We start from the raw sequence: 20278 nt of genomic DNA, 5'->3' as shown, positions 1-20278 counted from the left end.
ATATAGACACAGCATTGCTGGTTGATTTTTAGAGAGAGAGGAAGGGAGGGCGAGATAGAAACATCAGCGATCTTTGTGGTGGGGCAGGATCTCAGGGAATTATCAGGGTGACGCCAGCAGTTTATCAGGCCGAATCATGGTGGAAGTTAAAATACCATTTTTTAATATGGTATTTTAAAATCAATATATTTTTATTGATTTTAGAGAGGAAGGGAGAGGGAGAGATAGAAACATCAATGATGAGGGAAACTCATTGATCGCTGCCTCCTGCACGCTCCCCACTGGGGATCCAGCCCGCAAACCAGGCATGTGCCCTTGACCCGAATCGAACCCCAGGACCCTTCAGTCCGCAGGCTGATGCCCTATCCACTGAGAAAAACCGGCTAGGGCTAAAATACCATTTTTATCCCGCCTCTGGTTCTGCACCAGAAGCCTGACCCGGCAGGGCAGTGCCAGGAAGGCATGCTTTCTATGTGATGTGCATGCATGTTGCTGTGCACCTTGCCTACAAAGACGGAGCTGTGCTTTCAAATCGCCAAGAGCCAGTGCGTGCTGTGTGGTGAATAGCCAATCTCGCAACTTGGGCACGTAAGAAGGATGCTTTCTTTCTCCCTTTAACACTAAGAACATAAAGAAGAAAACAAAACAAAACACCCAAACAAACGCAACAAGCATCAGAACCGCCGGAGAGCCTAGAGAAAGCGCGCCAATCACACAAAGAAAAGTAGGGGGGCTAGTGGGATTCAAAATAATTTCCCAGGACGAACACCCTCCTGGACCTATCGGAGTTAACTGCGCGCTTGGTTGTAGCTAATAGACACAGCATTGCTGGTTCAGGTCCGCCCTCGAGGCTGATAGACATTTGTGCTGTCCAATGGAATAGTGCGATGTTGAAGCATTAACCAATACATTCGGGAGGTGGGTGGAGTGTGGGCCAGGGGGTTGGCGGTGTCGTGTCATGGAGGCTCAGTCTCTCAGCAGCCATTGAAGGGGAAGGAACTGCGGGTGTGTGTATGTGTGTGCGTGTGTGTGCGTGTGTGTGTGTGTGTGTGCATGTGAGTGCGCGCGCGAGTGTGTGGACAAGGAGGTGTTGGCAGCCGAGTTAGAGTCCCAACTCCTTGGACTCCATTTGCCATTCTCTTCTTTCTCCCCCACACCTATCTGCTGGTGGTGGGCGTTTATATTTGCGTTTCTTTTCATTCATTTCCAAATCTTTTAAATTTGAGGGTTGGGGGTAGTGGGAAAGGCAGGACCGGGTAACGGAGGAGAGGAGGAGCGGAAGACAGGAGGAGGACATGGAGATGAAGACGAGGATTAACCTGGAGTTAAGGAACCGAGCCCCAGAGGAGGTGAGATGACTCAGCCCCCTCCCCTTCCCCACCAGCCAGTATTCGGAGGATCGGGTTTCGGGGGGGCCTGGGTGTATGTGTGGGAAGGGGTAATGAATTAACCCCAACCCCAGGAAATATTTAATTTGAAGTTTAAATCATTAATATCTTTTACTTAAAATGGCGAAGGGTTTAAGTTTCTAGGGGCTTTTTTGTGTGTGCATGGGGGCTCAGTCCCATTCTCCTTTCAGGCGTCCTGGCCTCGTGGGGGCGGGAAGCAGGGTGTCGGGGGCCGCTCGGCTCCCCAAGTTCCTCCTCCTGGGGACAGGCGGCGTGGGCGCGACCCCGAGTCCCACTCGCCCCTGCCGCAGCCATCGTCGCCTGAGAAGTTAGTCCAACTTTTCTACGGTGCTGCCCTCTTTTTTGGGGGGTGGGGCGGCCCGGTCTGGAGGCCCCTGGGCGTCTGCAGACGTCGCGTCGCGCAGGCTGGGGTCGCTCCGGAGGTCGTGGACCACCCGCCCGCGGCGCCCACTCCCCGGGGGAAGCGCGCGCGCCGACCGCGCAGGCGGAATCTGGGTCAGCGGCCGGCTCTCCGGCCGCGGATAAGTTTTGGGGACTCGTCGCTGTACTCGGTGTTGGGGAGGGGACTCGAGGAGTAGTCTCCTTCCCCGCGGTATTCGTCTGGTCTTGTGGTGGCCGCAGCTCCGAATTTGATCCCTGGAGACGGTTCCACAAAACTCAACACATGGGTCGTAGGGGTTTTGTGCTTTAAAGATGGGCTCGGCGAAACTAAATGATGCGCGCTCGCCGCTGTCGCCTTAAAGGGACGGGTTGGGAGGGGCCACGCGAGGCGGGGTTGCGGTCAACTTTTGGGGGGTCGGGCGGGAGCGTTTCCGCCTCCTTTCCGAGGGTGCCTCTCCGGCTTCACCCAGCCCATCCCGCCCGGGCCGGAGGCGTCACTGGGAGGCGACCCCATTTTTCCGTGGGGATTCCCCGCCCCTTGTGGGGTTTCCGTCGGTCGGAGAGGCAGGTCGCCAGAGTGGGGCCGGTGACCTGAGGGGAACCTCGCACTTCTGATCACGGAGGAAAGCGTCAAGAGTCTTCACTGCGGCCTCTGAGATAAATGCAAGAATTGGGACATAGGGATATAATTTTCTCAGCGGCGTGGGGGCGGTGCTGTGCACACCAGCGGAAAGGATGGGTAGGGTCTGTCCGGCGGCGGCGGCGGCGTGCACTTTTAAAAGAAGTTTGTTTCCCTGGAATTGGCAGGTGGCAGGGAGGAGGAAACAGTCGCTATTATCTCCGGGATAACTGGAAGTTTTCTAGCACCTACTCTTTGGGGGCTGCAGAAAAAAACAAACTTAAAAGCTGTCTCTCAGAAGCTCACATTTAGAACGCCTTTTTAAGGCTTGGGATGGAAAAGTGGATTTATACCCCCACCATTCTTTTACCTATCCTATCGCAGTTACCCCTGCCCCCACACTCTTGTACCTAGGGCTATGGAAGTAATTTCCTTTCCAGTTTTGGCGAGTGCCCGGATGTTGCCTTTTTGTAGCCTCTCCTTCCTCCCCTCTGGTGTAATAACGGTCGTGTATTTGCATAGCTCTGCCCAGTTTACAAAGCCCTGTTCCTCTTTGCTATGCACTTGACTCCTTCAGACACACTGGCGAGGTAGATTGTGTTAGTGGAGTCCCAGGACCATGCAGTTATTCAGGTGGAGGAACTGGTGTTCTGACACCAAACCTGGTGGCCCTCTCCCCCGCTCCCACATTCTGTCTGACACCAGGCAAGGCATTCTCACCCTCTGGGGTTTGGCTTCCTCGTCTCTATAAACAGATCATGATGCCTTCTCTGCTCACTGAAGTAATTATGTCGAAGACACTTTCAAGTAGAGAAGGTGGCACTCCTTGTTGCTAACTTGAGCACTCACAATACTTGGAACCTAGTGGGAATGGAGAGTCAGGGTCTTCTGCCTCCCCCTTAAGATTAAGTCCGTTTAGGCCCACACCAGAAAGTTTTGTTCTGCAACTCTGACCTAGGGATCCAGCCACCACCTGTCTCCTCCCAACAATGGGGAGAAAGTCACAAAAATGCTACCAAGATGGCAGGGAGAAATGAACATTTTGTCAACGATGTATCATTCTGGGTGGTATTGTTTGGCCTCGATGTTAGAACAAATAACATCCAAAAGCTGGGTTGTCTCAGGAGGAGCTTTCTTTAAAAAATAAATAAGTAAATATTTTTTTATTGATTTCAGAGAGGAAGGGAGAGGGAGAGAGAGACAAGAAACATCAATGATGAGAGAGAATCATTGATCAGCTGCTTCCTGCACGCCCCCCACTGGGGATTGAACCTGCAACCCAAGCATGTGCCCTTGACTGGAATCCAAACCGGGACCTTCCAGTCCACAATCCAATGCTCTATCCACTGAGCCAAACCAGATAGGGCAGGAGGAGCTTTCTAACATTTCTTGGAGGGTAACAAGGTATTTTTGAGTTTTGGTGGCATTTATCAACCAAAGATAAGGGGGATTAAACTGAAAAAAGTGAAAAAATAATTTCCTTTCTTCTCTCTACTGTTTTCAGGCAGCGCACTCGCATCCTTTCCCGGTAGCCTCGGTATCCCCTCACTGCATAAACATATGCCCTGATGTTGAGAGTTCTCATCAGAGTTGGAAACAAGTTTCACATGGGACCTTTCTTCAAAGGTGTTTTTAGTTCATCAGTGATTTGAAGCAGACATTAACCTTCTTAGTCCACGTTTAAATTTAAAGGGTTAACTTATAGTGATGACTGGTTGACTATATTTCAATAGTTTTGGAGAATGAAAAGAGGGATTGGTGGTTTTAATATTCATTTTTCCAGAGTGTCTGGACCCCAGGTGTTTTGCTAAACAGACTGCAAACTAAAGAATCATTCTTGTTCTCTCTTACAGATGACACAGTTAGTCCTTGATAATTGCCGTTGTGTCAATGGGGAAATTGAGGGCCTCAATGATACTTTTAAAAAATTAGAGTTTCTGAGTATGATTAATGTGGAACTAAGTTCACTGGCCCGGCTTCCCAACTTAAATAAACTTCGAAAGGTAAGTTGACATTAGGCATCAAAGCATCATGATTTGAATGCCAAGGACTATTCTTGGTTGTTGTTTTTTTACCAAATGGAATGACTATTCTGCCTTATTATTATTATATTTTTACTATTCTGCTTTTTAACTAAAAGGTTCTAAGTTTCTAGAGGTAAGCAAAATGGCTATGTAGAATTTTGGAATCAGCTGTAATAATTGCTTTTATAAATTTATTTTATTTAATATATACATTTTAATATATATTGATTTCAGAGAAGAAGGGAGGAGAGGGAGAGATAGAAACATCAGTGATGAGAGAGAATCATTGATCAGCTGCCTCCTGCACACCCTACAATGGGAATCAATCCCGCAACCCAGGCATGTGCCCTGACAGGAAATTGAACAATGACCTCCTGGTTCATAGGTCGACACTCAACCACTGAGCCATGTCAGCTGCTTATAGAAATTTATATTTAATAATGAATTGCTTTATGGTATGAATTTCAACTTAACATTTTCAACTTAAAGTTTTCCTCTGAAACATAAAATCCAACTATTAAACAATTGGAACCAAACCTACATTAGGAGACATTATACCAACAGTACCCGGCCTACAGTGGTTTGACTTACAACTTTTTGACTTAATGATGGTGTGAAAGCAATATGCATTAAGTAGAAACTGCACTACCAGTTTTGAATTTTGATCTGTTACTGGGCTAGCAATATGGCGTATGTTACTCTCTTGTGATGCTGGGCAGTGGCAATGAGCCACAGCTCCCAGTCAGACACACGATCATGAGGGTAAACAACTGATATCCTACAGTATATATGTTAATTGTATTAGATGATTTTGCCCAACCGTAGGCTAATTAATGTAAGTATTCTGAGCATGTGATAGGCTAAGCATAAGCTATGATGTTGCTAGGTTAGCTGTATTGAATGCATTTTTTTTTTTTTAATCCTTATGTGAGGATATTTTCCCATTGATTTTTAGAGAGAATGGAAGGGAGGGAGAAGGGAGAGAGAGAAACATCTATGTGACAGAGACACATCAATTGGTTGCCAGCCGCATGTGCCCTGACCTGGGCTGGGGATTGAGCTGCAACCGAGGTATGTGCCCTTGACTGGGAATGGAACCTGTGACCCTTTGGTCTGCAGGCCAGTGCTCTAACCACTGAACAAACCGGCTGGGGCATTCAATGCATTTTTTTTTGTGTGTGTGTTTTTTTTTAAATCTATTTTAGTGATATTTCACAGAGAGGAAAGGAGAGGGACAGAGAGTCAGAAACATCGATGAGAGAGAAACATCGATCAGCTGCCTCCTGCACACCCCCCACTGGGGATGTGCCCGCAACCAAGGTACATGCCCTTGACCGGAATCGAACCCGGGACCCTTCAGTCCGCAGGCCGACGCTCTATCCACTGAGCCAAACCGGTTTCGGCTAATGCATTTTTGACTTGCAATATTTTCAACTTACAATGGTGGGTTTATCTGGATATAACCCATCATAAATCAAGCATCCGTTCACACAGAAGTTTTAACACACTATTTGGTGGTTGTAGGTGGAATTTGGAAATTAATTTCTTGTGACAGTCTTGAAGCCAGAGAGAATGACAAATGCTTTCTGTCAAATTGATGTATTTTTAAAATCTTTGATCTGTCCTAAGTCTTCACCATTCTTTGTTTCTTCCCCATGTTGAATATATAGTTGGAACTTAGTAACAATAGAATTTCTGGAGGGTTGGAAGTCCTGGCAGAGAAATGTCCTAATCTTACCCACCTCAATCTGAGTGGAAACAAAATAAAAGATCTCAGTGCACTAGAAGCTCTGGTAAGTGGAAAGATTTGTCTCTGGGCTTGCTTTTTTGGTTGAATTTTCTGAGATTTGCATATATAGGGTGTCCAAAAAAGTATACACACACTTTGGATAATTATAAAGGCAGTGTTTATTAAAACACATTTCATTTTCAAAATTGAGCTATCAGCTGTTAAAGTGTATATACATTTTTTTTGGATACTATATATATATATATGTGTGTGTGTGTGTGTGTGTGTGTGTGTGTATAACATGCATGCATATATATATATATATATATGGCATATATATATATATATATATATATATATATATCTTAGCAGGAACAGAAAAATATTGCTCATTTACTTAGACATATATTTTTGTTTTATTCATTAGTAGAATACAAGAATATAAATAAAGCCCTAGCTGGTTTGGCTTAGTGGATAGAATATCAGCCTGTGGACTGAAGTTTTCTGGGTTAGATTCCAGTCAAGGGCACGTGCCTGGGTTGCCAGCTCGATCCCCAGTAGGGGGTGTGCAGGAGGCAGCTGATCAATGATTCTCTCTCATCATTGATGTTTCTATCTCTCTCCTTCTCCCTTCCTCTCTGAAATCAATAAAAATTTTTTTTAAAAAAAGAATATAAATAAGAAGGTAAAAAGGCATACAATGGATACCATACTGGAAGGAAAGAAGTAAAAGGAGATGGGAAGGTACAATAAAGTTTAATCAGTCACTTTCAAATGAGACACCAATATTAGAAGACTATGGGAAACACTGAAAAATTTCAGATGGTTTCTAATTTCTAAAAAATAGATATTATATTCGTAGAACTTTGAATAACAATTTTCATTGACATTACCTATCAGAATAAAAATAGAAATTCATATATATCAGAAATTTTTATCTCTGCTTATTGTGAAAAATACTGATAATATTTAGACAAATATTTAAATATCAGGAGAGGTTATCCTATTGATTTCTATTTCATTCTTTTGAAACTTCTGAATTTCTTATATATTATGATCTAGATCAGCGATTTTCAGCCTTTTTCATCTCATGGCACACATAAAGTAATTATAAAGTTCTGCTGCACACCAAAAAATATATGTTTTGCTGATCTGACCAAAAAAAAAGATAGCATTTTGAATGATTAACAGAAAAAAAAAAAAGTAATTACCTACCCTTTTGCTCCAAAGTTGACTTTTTAAAAAATCAGGTGCCTATACAGAATTTCTGGTATCAAGAATTAACTAATCAGACACAACCTTATGTGATGTGACCAATAAGATGCAACTCTATTATATGACATACATATTTATGGTTCAAGACAGGGCATTCACACCAGGCGGCTAGTGTTGTGTTGTTATTTATTTATTTATTTATTTATAACCTCACCTGAGGATATTTTTCCATTAATTTTTAGAGAGAGTTGAAGAGAGGGAAAGACAGAGAGAAACATCAATGTGAGAGAAACACATCGATTGGTTGCCTCCTGAACAAACCCCGACCAGGGCCCAGGCCAGGGAGGAGCCTGCAACCAAGGTACGTGCCCTTGACTGGACTCAAACCCGGGACTCTTTGGTCCACAGGCCATGGCTCCATCCACTGAGCCAAACCGGCTAGGGCATGTTGTCATTTTTTTATTTGACAATCTAAGGGAAAAGAGTTCAGTGCCCCTGACTAGTCAGGTATTGCATGTTTTAAAAATTCTTGCAGCACACTGGTTGAAAATCATTGATCCAGATGGTTAAGGCTTTCTTTTCCTTTTGAGTAAAACATTCAGATAATTTTTTAAACCCATGAGAAATTTATTGTATTATCAACTTTAAGAGTTGAATATCTGGTCTGAAAATTTCTAGTATTTTCTTAAATTCTATTCCTTTTCCTTTCTTCTTGACTTTTTTTTTAGTTATTTCATTATTTGCTCATTTGTTTCCTAGTATGAGGAAAGGAAAAGAAGATAAAGTGAAAATTGTTGCTTTGATTTTTAAAAAGTTTGTGAAGAGGTTGAAATTGTTGAAAGTAAGTTTGTGGATTTAAACTAAACATGTTATTATTGTTGCCTATCTGTGCATAGATTCGCTCAACAAATATATTGGGTGCCTTTTATAAGTAAGGCACTAAGCCAGGTGCTGGAGACACAGCAGTTGAACACAACCAAGTTCCTTCTTCTGTGGAGTTAGCATGCCAGTGCTTTGTTAAGAGAACTGGCTGTGTTTGATATAATAACACTTCATTATAAAATTCTAAAGATTCAAAAATCATCCTCTTGATTTCAATATATGTTTTCTGGTTCATGAGTTAAAAGAAAATAACAAGATACTTTACATCTTGATTGTAAGTTTTAACTTTTTATTTTTCCAGCAAAATCTTAAAAATTTGAAAAGTCTTGACTTGTTTAACTGTGAGATCACAACCCTAGAAGATTATAGAGAGAGTATTTTTGAACTGCTGCAGCAAATCACCTACTTAGATGGATTTGATCAGGAGGATAACGAAGCACCAGACTCAGGAGCAGAGGATGATGAGGGTAATTATTCATAATACTCATAAATGTGCCACAATTATAGCTTGCACTCTAACCAGGCAAATTAGATTGGGCATGGATATTTAGGTGTAGGGAAAAAAAGATGTTAGTAAGACAAGAAACATTTAGAAACCCATAGCCCTAGTACTGTATTCTTTGAGATTTCTGATAGCTTTGGGGGCATTTAATGATTATTATATCAGGTTCCATGAAATTTTATATATCTGTTATAAGCCACCCAGTAAAAGTGGCAATATTTATTTATTTATTTATTTATTTATTTATTTATTTATTTTTGTTACGTTAAGGTTTTTTTGCAACTTTTAAAATAGTACTTTAAAAAATCCCATTCATCACAGTATCCTATCTAATAAAGAGGGACCTGGCGCTGGGCCAGGGGACCTGAGGCTATGTCCCCTGCCTGGCAGGGCTTGACAAGGGTGGAACTGGCTGGGTCTGGATCTAGCCCAATGGGGGTGGTGGCCGGCTGGGTCTGGGTCTCACATGATTTTGAGGTGCATGTGGGTGGGTAGGGACTTGACTCTGGGTCCCGTGGTGTGCCTCAGACTCTGACAGGAGGAAGGTTTTCATATACATTTTACTAGTTTTCTTTCATCTCTGACACTTCTATTATAGAGAAAGGGCAAATAGCAATATTAAATTATTTCCTCTAATTAATTCTCTTTTAACATGCACGAATTTCGTGCACCTGGCCACTAGTCTATGTGTATAAAAGGCTAAGCAACCATCTGACCTTCTTACTCTCCGACTGGTAGATATGATGCGTACTGACCACCAGGGGGCAGATGCTCAACGCAGGAGCTGCTGAGCTGCGGAGACTTGGCAGCAGTGGTTCTCGGGTGATCCCACCCTGGAACCAGAGAAGAGGGAGCCCAGTTCTGGGGTGTGTCACCCAAGAACCACCCTCTTGCACTCTGGGATCTCTCAGGGGATGTCAGAGAGCTGGTTTCAGCCTGATCCCCATAGGCCAGGCCGAGGGACCCCACCTGCTAGAGGGACCCTGCTCTGCAGATGCCCTTTGAGCCATGGGACCACCCCAGGTGCAGCTGTCCAGGGAGGGACCACAGGAGGTTTGCTCCAGGGCGTGTCCAGGCTGTCTCACCCAGTCCCGCCCTGCTGGCCACCTTCTAATTAATTTCCTTTCAATGTGCAGGAATCCATGCACCGGGGCACTAGTTATCTATAATAGCCACTAAGTAGAAACAACCCATGTTCATCAATTGTTAAGTAGAAAAACAAAATGCTATATATATATAGAATGGAATTATATTCAGCCATAAAAATGAAAGAAGTATTGATACCAGAGTGAACCTTGAAAACCTACTAAGTTAAAGAAGCCAGACACAAAAGGCTACATATTGTATAACTATTTATATTGAAATGTCCAGAGTAGGCAAATTCACAGAGATACAAAGTAGATTATTGTTTGCCAGGGCTAGGGGAGAGGAGAAGGGTGAGTGCTAATGGATTTGGGGTTACTTTGGAGTTGATGGAAATGTTCTAGAATTAGATAGTGAATATATATTTTTGGGAAAATGGTTGACTAACAGATAAGATGGATAAAATAGCTGTTATTAGTAATGGTACACTTTGTTACTATTATTTGAAAAGAATTTGGTGGATAAACAATGTCATAAAGTGATGGAATGATGGACAAGCAGGTTTTGAAGTGTCCACAAAGTAAAATAAACTTTAGTACATGTAATATTTTGATGAAAAGCTATATGTTGGAAAATTTTCAGTATATAGAAACCGTATTTTTCAAGTAGTAAATATGGGTGTTATAAAGAGGACATTTTAAGAAATAAAATCACCCTGAGATACCTCCTACCCATTTGCTTAAGAGTTTGAAGTGATTGGGGCAAGGGTTAAAAGACTCAATATATTATCAAGAAACATTTGCCCAGCCATTTGCCTATCTCTGAAAATACTTTTAAAGATGGAGATGAAGATGATGAAGAGGAAGATGAAGCAGGTCCACCTGAAGGATATGAGGAAGAGGAGGAGGAAGAAGAAGAGGATGAGGAGGAAGATGAAGCAGGCTCAGAATTGGGAGAGGGAGAAGAGGAAGTGGGCCTCTCATACTTAATGAGAGAAGAAATTCAGGTGAACAGACCCTTCTTACCTGCACTGAAAATTAGTTATTTAAGCATAGAACTAAGTACTATAAAAAGTAAGGTGTGTAGAAATCTGAGTTATTTCTAACCTGTGGGGGTGCATGTGTCTGTCTGCCTGTCATTTTTCTCCCCCTCTCCCCTCAGTTCATACCATATTCAGATAATCATAAACATCTATTGATTTTACCTCCCAAATACCTTCCAAATCCATTTTGCACTCAGCAGCATGGTGTGATGGAAACATTTTACAACTGTTTCTGAGTCTCAGTTAGTGTATTTATAAAACTTAAATTATACCAATCTCGTAGGATTGTTTAAGGATTTAACAAAATAATACCTATGAAGTATCTAGTTGCTAGCACATTGTAGGCACTCATGAAAACTTTTCTTTACCCTAAGTATTTCTTGCTTATGCTTTTTTAAAAAACCTCTACCCAAGGACATGCTTGGGGAGAAGGAGGAGGGGGTAAGAGAGAGAGAGAGAGACATTGATGGGCCGCCCTCCATTCCCTCCTGACCAAGGATCAAACCCCCAACCCAGGTACTCCACCCGCCTGAGAATCAAACTGGCAACCTTTTGGTGCCTGGGATGATGCCCAACCAACCAAGCCACTGGGGCCGGTTTCTTGCTGTGCTTTGTTGTAGCTTTCTAAATGCTCTCTCTGAATACAGCATCACACGAAGGTGTAGTCTTCACAGTGCTTGCCTGTGTGTTCTGAATGCAAATACTAGCCTGCTTGAAACCCTTTAATGTGTCCCTGTTGCCACCAAGACACACAAGGCCCTTCATTATCTAGCCCCTGCTTCCTTCTCTGGCTTTGTCTCCCTCAAGACCAAATTAAATTGTCACACGAAGCTATTTCTTGCCTTCCTGTCTGTATATAATGTGAGTATTCTATTAATATGACTTTGTACCCATGTCCTCTGATTAATTTTCTTTTTTTGAGATAAACATAAATAGAGTACACTGATTTTATGTACAAGTCCATGAAATTTTTTTTAATGCTCACCTAAGGATATGTTTTTTCAAAATTGATTTTTATAGAGAGTGGAAGGGGGAGAGCGAGAGAGACAGAAACATAGATGTGAGAGAGAAACATTGTTATCTTTAAAAACTCAACTCTGGCCCAGCCTGTTTGACTCAGTGGTTGAGCTTCAAGAGATTGTGATTCAATTCCCCTTCAGGGCACACGCCCCGATTGCAGGCTCCATCCCTAGACTGTGTGTGCAGGAGGCAGCCAGTCGATGATGTTTCTCTCTCATCAATGTTTCTACCTCTCTATCACTCTCCCTTCCTCTTTCTCTTAAAAAATCAATGAAAGTATTTTTTGTAAAGGCTCTACTTTATTAAAAAAAAACAACACAAACTCAGCTCTGGCGTTGCCTCATTGAAGCTTTTTATAATTTTTTTATAGACAATCACTCCTTTCTCTGTTACCTTTGAACCTTGATTAGAATTCTGTTATTACCTGTAGTCACTTTTGTAAAAACTTGTTTATTTGGCAACTTTCTGCTAGATGGTGAGATCTTTAAGGGAAGGGAGTTTCTCCTATTGTTAATTTATTGAGTTTCATTTTCATAATTTATAATTTAAAACAAGTTTTTATTATTAAAAATAATATCTTACACTAGAAATTGTTAGTATTCTCATTTGTTTTCCTAATGACTTACATTGGTTAGATAGACGATATCACTGATTAATGGTAATTTTTCTCTGATACTCTTTTAAATATAAAACTAATATGAGGAAAAATAGGACTCAAACTTGTTTGGGCCCTTAGTGAGTTAGGAGCTATAGAATCATGAAGAACTTTTAAGTATTTTATGTATTCATAGAGAAAGGCAACCTGTTTAATTTGAATCCATATGCAATTTGAGTATTTTCCCCCTAAGTTTTAATTTATTTAGTAAAATAATGAACTCATGTTATTTTGTCTTTGGCTTTTTATTTTCTCTGTCAATCATTTTTTTAAGACCATATAGTATTAAGTAATTTAAAAATGACCTTTAGCCAAAACCGGTTTGGCTCAGTGGATAGAGCGTCGGCCTGCGGACTGGGGGGTCCCGGGTTCGATTCCGGTCAAGGGCATGTGACTTGGTTGCGGGTACATCCCCAGTGGGAGGTGTGCAGGAGGCAGCTGATCGATGTTTCTCTCTCATCGATGTTTCTGACTATCTATCCCTCTTCCTTCCTCTCTGTAAAAAATCAATAAAATATATTTAAAAAAAAAAGAATAATAAAAAAAAATGACCTTTAGCTAACTGCAAATGTTTATGTGTATCATTCCATTGAACATTGGGAAATATTAACTAAAACTGAATGGTCAAGTATAGAGCAAAAATCTCTAAGATAATACATACAACATTAAGTCAATGTAGTAACCAGGTAGCAGGGACTAGAAATGTTCAATTATGATGAAATAATTTGGGTGTTTAAAATGAGGTCTTGTTTTTAGAAACTAAGAACCAGTGGAAGGAAGTGTCAGAGACTATTGAGATTTAAAAAGAAAGTAGAAGGAAATAGAAATGGTATTTGATTAGGTATCTTTTGTTTGAGTCTTTTTTTTTTTAATTTTCACCTTAGGATATGTTTTTTATTGATTTTCGAGAGAGAGGAAGGGAGAAATATAGAAAGAAACATCAATGTGAGATAGAAACATCTATCAGTTGCCTCCCGTATGTGCCTTGACTGGGGATCGAACCCGAAACCTAGGTATGTGCCCTGACTGGGAATCAAACTGAAACCTTTTGATATACAGGATAATGCCCCAACTAACTGAGCCACCTGGCCAGGGCAGTTTGAGTCTTATTTCTATTTCAGCTTTTCTTCAAAAGTAAGGAATTAATATGTATAAAGAAGGACTTTATGTAGGACTTATAATAGGCACTGTAATCATATTTTCTTTAAAACAAATTCCAGAGAAGTAATTAGCTTTTTAAACTTGGGCTTTTCTAAATTATCAAGGGATAAATGTGATTAATGTCTCATGTGTTTTTAAAATTATAAGTATCAAACTGGAAAATCTGTGTCATGGCTTATTTATTCTCAAACTGAATATTTGAATTTCAAGGATGAAGAAGATGACGATGACTATGTTGAAGGGGAAGAAGAAGAAGAAGAAGATGAAGAAGAAGAAGAAGAGGGTGAGTTATATTCGCCATAAAAATATTTTAAAATTAGAGGGGGAGGGTCAATATGGCGGCATAGGTAAACGCAGTATTTGCCTCCTGCCACAACCACATCAAAATTACAACTAAACCACAGAACAACCACCATTCAGAACCACCTGAAACCTTGGCAGAACAGAAGCCCTACAACTAGAGAATTAAAGAAGCCACATTGAGACTGGTATGAGGGGCAGAGGTGTGGAATGGGCTGGTCCAACACCAATGTGTGATGGTTAAAAATCGGAAGGGATATCTTGGCTGCAGAACTCCCCTGTGAGGAGCAAGGCTATCCCAGCTCCACACAAGACTCCTCAACCCAGGGTTCCAGTGCCAGGAAGAGAAGTCCCTGTAACTTCGGGTTGTAAAAACCAGTGGGTCAATTGGGGGGAAAAAAAGGAAACATATGCATTACTATTTGTAATACTTTAAACAGTAAGCACACACACACACACAAAACCAGTGGGGATTGCAGCGGAGTGACGCAGAGGCTGCTGGAGTCCCTGGCAGTTCCTCTTAAAGGTCCCGTGCACAGACTCACTCCCTCTGAGCTCCAGCACTGGGGAAGCAACTTGAAAGGATCCAGTAAGGGGTGCACAGGAGGCAGCTCTGATCAGTGATTCTCTCTCATCATTGATATTTCTATCTCTCCCTCTCCCTTCCTCTCTGAAATCAATAAATATATATATATTTTAAAAAAGAACTAAATGAAATGGAAGCAGGAAAACTACCAGATACAGAGTTCAAAGCAATGGTTTTAAGCATGCTCAAGGGACTTAATGAGAACTTCAAGGACATACAAAAGGAAGTCAGAAATGAAGGATACACTAAATGAAATGAAGAATAATTTACAGGGAATCAACAGTAGAGTAGAGGATGACAAGAATCAAATCGACGATTTGGAATATGAGTAAGCAAAAAACACCCAATCAAGAGCAAAAAGAAAAAAGAACCCAAAAATATAAAGATAGTGTAAGGAGCCTCTACAGCCGTGGGCAAACTACGGCCCGTGGGCTGGATCCGGCCCGTTCGGCTGTTCTATCCGGCCCACGGAGCCGAAAGAGCGGAGGGTTTTCTTGCTCTCCCCTCCGCTCCTTCACTTTGAATTTATATTAGTTCACACAAACACTCCATCCATGCTTTTGTTCCGGCCCTCTGGTCCAGTTTAAGAACGCATTGTGGCCCTCGAGTCAAAAAGTTTGCCCACCCCTGCTCTAGGACAACTTCAAGCATACCAACATTCATATCATAGGGGTGCCAGAAGGAGAAGAGAGGGAGCAAGAAATTGAAAACCTGTTTGAAAAAAATAATGAAGAAAACTTCCCCTACCTGGTGAAAGAAATAGACGTATAAGTTCAGGAAGCACAGAGAGTCCAAAACAGGATGAACCCAAAGAGGCCCACACCAAGACATCTCATAATTAAAATGCCAAAGGTTAAAGACAAAGAGAATCTTAAAAGCAGCAAAAGAAAAGCAGTTAGTTACCTACAAGGGAGCATCCATACGACTGTCAGCCGATTTCTCAACAGAAACTTTGCAGGCCAGAAGGGAGTGGCAAGAAATATTCAAAGTGATAAAAAACAAGGACCTACAACCAAGACTACTCTACATAGCAAAGCTATCATTTAGAATTGAAGGTCAGATAAAGAACTTGACAAGAAAAAGATATAGGAGTTCATCATGACCAAACCAGTATTACATGAAATATTGACAGGTCTTCTATAAGAAGAAGAAGAAAAAGATAAAAAATGTGAACAATAAAATGGCAATGAATACATATCTATCAAAAATTGAATCTAAAAGCCAAAACCGGTTTGGCTCTGTGGATAGAGCATCAGCCTGCGGACTGAAAGGTCTCAGGTTCGATTCCGGTCAAGGGCATGTAACTTGGTTGCGGGCACATCCCCAGTAGGAGGTGTGCAAGAGGCAGCTGATCGATGTTTCTCTCTCATCGATGTTTCTGACTATCTATCCCTCTTCCTTCCTCTCTGTAAAAAAATCGATAAAATATATTTAAAAAAAATTGAATCTAAAAAATGAAAATAAATGAACAAGGAATCTAGTGAACAAAATAGACAGAGGGATGGAAACATAGACAGATGAATCTCGGAAGAGGGGAGGGGATGGTGGGAAGAGGTTAAAAGAACTTATATGCATTACTGATGGTCACAAACAGTAGGATGGTGAAGGCCTGGGGTAGGGCAGGATCCAGATGGAGGAGGGCAATGGGGGGGAGGGAAAGGGAGAGACATCTGTAATACTTAATGATAAAGATTAAAAAAAGAAGAAAAAGATATCCTAAAATTAAAGTAACAGCTATTCATGGACTTTAAAGATTGACTCTATAAATCAAAATTACTACTGATCTCTTTGATTTTGGCAACATATCATAGAATTCCCTTGAAAGGTAAAACCCCTTTTTTTCCCCTCAGGGTATTCATTAATTCCAATTGAAAAACAGCTTATAACATTTATTTTCAAAGTAGGAATAAAGAGATAATGGATTTCTTTTAAAAAATATATTTTTGATTTCAGAGAGGACGGGGGAAAGGGAGAAATAGAAACATTAATGATGAGAAAAAATCATTCATCGGCTGCCTCCTTCACCCTGCCTACTGGGGTTCGAGCCCGAAACCTGGGCATGTTCCCTGACTGAGAATCAAACCATGACGCCCTGGTTCATAGGTTGATGCTCAACCACCGAGTACACTGGCCAGGCAAGATAATGGGTCTTTGAGATCAGTTCATTAATTTTTTTCAGGGTCTTAACATTTTGGAGAGGATAAAGGCTTCTCTAGAAGGGAAAAACAGTTGAACGCGATAATACCCTTTTTAGATTTGCTCTCTGGTACTCTACCTAGGCCTTTCAAAATAAATTTTAAAATTCACTAATAAATCCATTATATCAAGCCCTTAATTTCTTGACCTGTACTTAACGATTTGGCCACAAGGGTGCATAGCAAGCTGCCATTATTTATGGATTTCTAAGTCTATTAAGTTCTTTCAACTGAAGTTGAAAAGAAATGCACAGAGGACACTTAACCTATCATTTTTTTACACCAATAACTTTTCACTAAGATAGATCCAAACTTCGTAATTTAACAAATATTTATTTGCTAAAATTAAGTATTTCATACTTTTCCTTTCACTCTTCTTTCAGAAGAAGGTCTTCGAGGGGAAAAGCGGAAACGAGATGCTGAAGACGATGGAGAGGAAGATGACGACTAGATCATTCTAAGACCAGTTTCCCTAAATTCCTGGGTGTGCAATAGAGTGGTCACATCTTGTTTCTTCATGTATAATAGTTATCCCTACAATAAGATAATGTGTAACTTTTTATAGGAAAAGTGTGGTTTTACTATTTTTGCCTTATCATTCCAAATAAGATTTACTAGTCTGTTAATGATCATATTATATGTAGAGAAAAATTTTCATTGACCCCATTGTGAAATTCCCTAGCAGTTTATTTAGAATCTTAATTTTTCTAATAAAACTTTACTTATTAGTCATTTTAGCCCATAATTAAAACATGATGGCTTTTGCACAGGCATAGTATGTATGGTGCATTTCATTCATAAGGTTTTAAAGTTATTTATGAATTAACAGAAATTACAGTCAGCTGGAATATGAAATAAAAATAGTCTTGAATGATAAGTTGGTTATTTTTTTAGAGGTGACCCAGAGATCTTCATTTGGAAGGCAATGCCCTTTTTTGGCTAAGGGATTTTGGGTGCTCTTTTGTCACATGAGTAACTTGGAAAGTAGGAGCAGAATAGTAAAGGTTCTATTCAACAATATAGTTCCTGGCTTTTGGGGAGGCTTCTGAAACCTTTAAGCCAGGTGGCTAATAAGATTTTATTTTTGAAGGAAAAATTGCTTATAGTAAGTTCAGAGACATGCAGAGAAGCCCTTTGTTCTCAAGCTGAATGAAGAGCATGACATGCTAATGGTTGGTTTTTGTTTTGTTTTTAAGTGTGCATTTTTCATTTTCCTTTCAACAATTCCTTTACGATCACCTTCCTTTCTTGTTTCACTCTCCTGCCTCTCCTCAAAAAAACAAATGGGGGGGGAAACTTATGAATACCCAGGAAAACCTTTATTCTTATACCTCAACTACCTTTTCAGACCTGTCTCAGTTTTTAAAAAGCTAAGTGAAACAAACTGAGTATTTTCTGAGATATGAATATTATTATCTATGCAGTTTTATGCAACAGACTCTGCTTACTGGAAATCTTTCTTGGTTGACAAGATGTACAGACTGTAGAAGGATGAAGAAAGAAAAGAAGCAGATGGGCTTTTGGAAGCAGCAATAGTGTTCCTCAAAAGTCAGAATAATTGCCTGTTGGTAATTAATGAGACATTCAAATCAAATTATAAGTTAGCTTCCCAATGACTTAGCTACCACTCTGCAAGCATTTCTAATTTTTTCTGAGTAGAACCTTTAATTATTCTTTCTATAGTTTTAAAGCATTATCAGATATAGCATTTGATTGGAATATATTAGGCAATGGAAAAATATTTGAAACTAAATCCATATTAAAATTAAGATTTGTTTTCAAGTGGATGTCCATTAAAAATGGAAAAATATTTGGGAAAAGTGCGAGTGTGTTTTCTTATATGGCTACTGATTATAATATGAGTAAATAAGTTCATCTCCCTTTTTGTTATGGAGGCTCCATGTTCAAGGCAATTGCTTTTTTAATCTTGGCTCTCTAAATTTTTTCCCCTTTTGAATATTTGTAAGTTTTTTTGTTAGTGTCAGCAAATTAACTGAAGTTACACTTTCATACTGGGACACATTTAAATTACTGAGTATAGTACTGCTTCTTTTTTAGTTTAAGCTAAAAAAGTGGCACGAAATGACTGAATTAAAACTATTGGGATAAGTTTAGTGGGGGAATTCGAATATCCAAATAGCTAACATTTTATTCCTTTTTAACAATTGAAATCCCTTGTTTTAGTCCCTAAGAATTCTCATCACATTGTTTGCCAGATTATAAAATACTTATTTTTAAAATTAAATTTATATATTGACTTTCTTATCAATCATTTTATTGTGCAATCAATATTATTGTTCTTTGGTTTGTAAACAATACTTAAGAGCCTCCAAATAACTTTTAAGACTTATTTAGCTTTGTGGGTGATATTTTCATGCAAATAAGGGTGGGTTTTATATTTTGTAGAAGTTTTCGGTCCTATTTTAATGCTTCTTTGTATGGCAGTGTGTATATAGTGTGTTAAATTCCTCAAAACTCTCAAAAATCTTTGAAGTTAATACTTTTGTGCAACTGTGTTTTGAATAAAGCCATGACAGTGTTAAAAGAAAAAAAAAATGCAGTACTTCTGAGTATTCTTTTATTGTTTCTGACTGTTCCCTGTTTTTTCTGAGACTGCTGTAACTTAAAGTTTTTGAAACTGATTTGCTTCAAATAAATTGAAGATTTGTTGTTAATGATTAGTTTCAGTGTATGATATTCACTTTGGAACACCACCATTGGGGGCATTGAAGATCTTTTTAAAAAACTGAGAAACAGCTTGGAAGTTAACTCATTTAAACACTTGGGTGTGATATGAAGCATTACAATTTAATAACTCATGATCTACCTTCTTAATTTTTTTTCCCCAGAAGCAGAAAAAATTCTGGATTTTCTTAATTTTTCTTTTGGAGTTGCAAATTGATCCAGTACTTTTTGTATTTTGATTTGAAGTAATAAATCTATTACCTACAGTTGAATTATTACTTATAGTTAACTAATGTTGTTATAAACCTGTTGTACATCAATAGTTTTGTAAAATGGGTCCAAACTCTCCATTTATACTGTATGTTTATCTTTAGGACCCTTCGATAATCTCAATACAAACATACATAATTCTTGCATGTTTACCTTGAGCAAATCAAACCTGAACAATGTTTTTTTCTGCTCTCTTGGTTTTCTTGTGATAAGTAGTTTTATTTTTTTTATGTTTTTATTGATTTCAGAGAGGAAGGGAGAGGGAGAGAGAGAGAAACATCAATGATGAGAGAGAATCATTGATTGGCTGCCTCCTGCACGCCCCCCACTGGGGATTGAGCCCATAACCTGGGCATTTGCCCTTGACTGGAATCGAACCTGAGACCCTTCAGTCTGCAGGCCGACGCTCTATCCCCTGAGCCAAACCAGCCAGGGCTGATAAGCAGTTTTAAAAATGTTTCATTTTAGGCAACTCTGGAATGTATTTTATCAATCAAGGTACTAGCATAATGTTAGGTAA

At 40.0% G+C, this 20278-nt stretch overlaps 1 protein-coding gene across 2 annotated transcripts; it reads left to right on the top strand.

Moving 5' to 3' along the window:
• Nucleotides 1–914: 914 nt before the first annotated feature.
• Nucleotides 915–19478, top strand: ANP32E (acidic nuclear phosphoprotein 32 family member E). 2 transcript variants are annotated; one of them, XM_080649397.1, is made up of 8 exons: nucleotides 2157–2529; nucleotides 3914–4035; nucleotides 4263–4412; nucleotides 6104–6226; nucleotides 8561–8726; nucleotides 10684–10850; nucleotides 13933–14005; nucleotides 17187–19478. In XM_080649397.1, the coding sequence occupies exons 3-8, from the start codon at nucleotides 4263–4265 to the stop codon at nucleotides 17252–17254; spliced, it is 747 nt and encodes a 248-aa protein (XP_080505523.1). In that variant the 5' UTR covers nucleotides 2157–2529; nucleotides 3914–4035; the 3' UTR covers nucleotides 17255–19478. The 2 variants fall into 2 exon arrangements, with proteins under 2 accessions (XP_080505522.1, XP_080505523.1); XM_080649396.1 differs by lacking the exons at nucleotides 2157–2529; nucleotides 3914–4035 and adding an exon at nucleotides 915–1349.
• Nucleotides 19479–20278: the final 800 nt, after the last annotated feature.

This window comes from Plecotus auritus (assembly GCF_963455305.1).
Source record: "Plecotus auritus genome assembly, chromosome: 12".
In the NCBI taxonomy this organism is placed as follows: Eukaryota; Metazoa; Chordata; class Mammalia; order Chiroptera; family Vespertilionidae; genus Plecotus; species Plecotus auritus.
The sequence above is the reverse complement of the archived record's forward strand: the minus strand, read 5'-3'. Positions and strand labels throughout refer to the sequence as shown.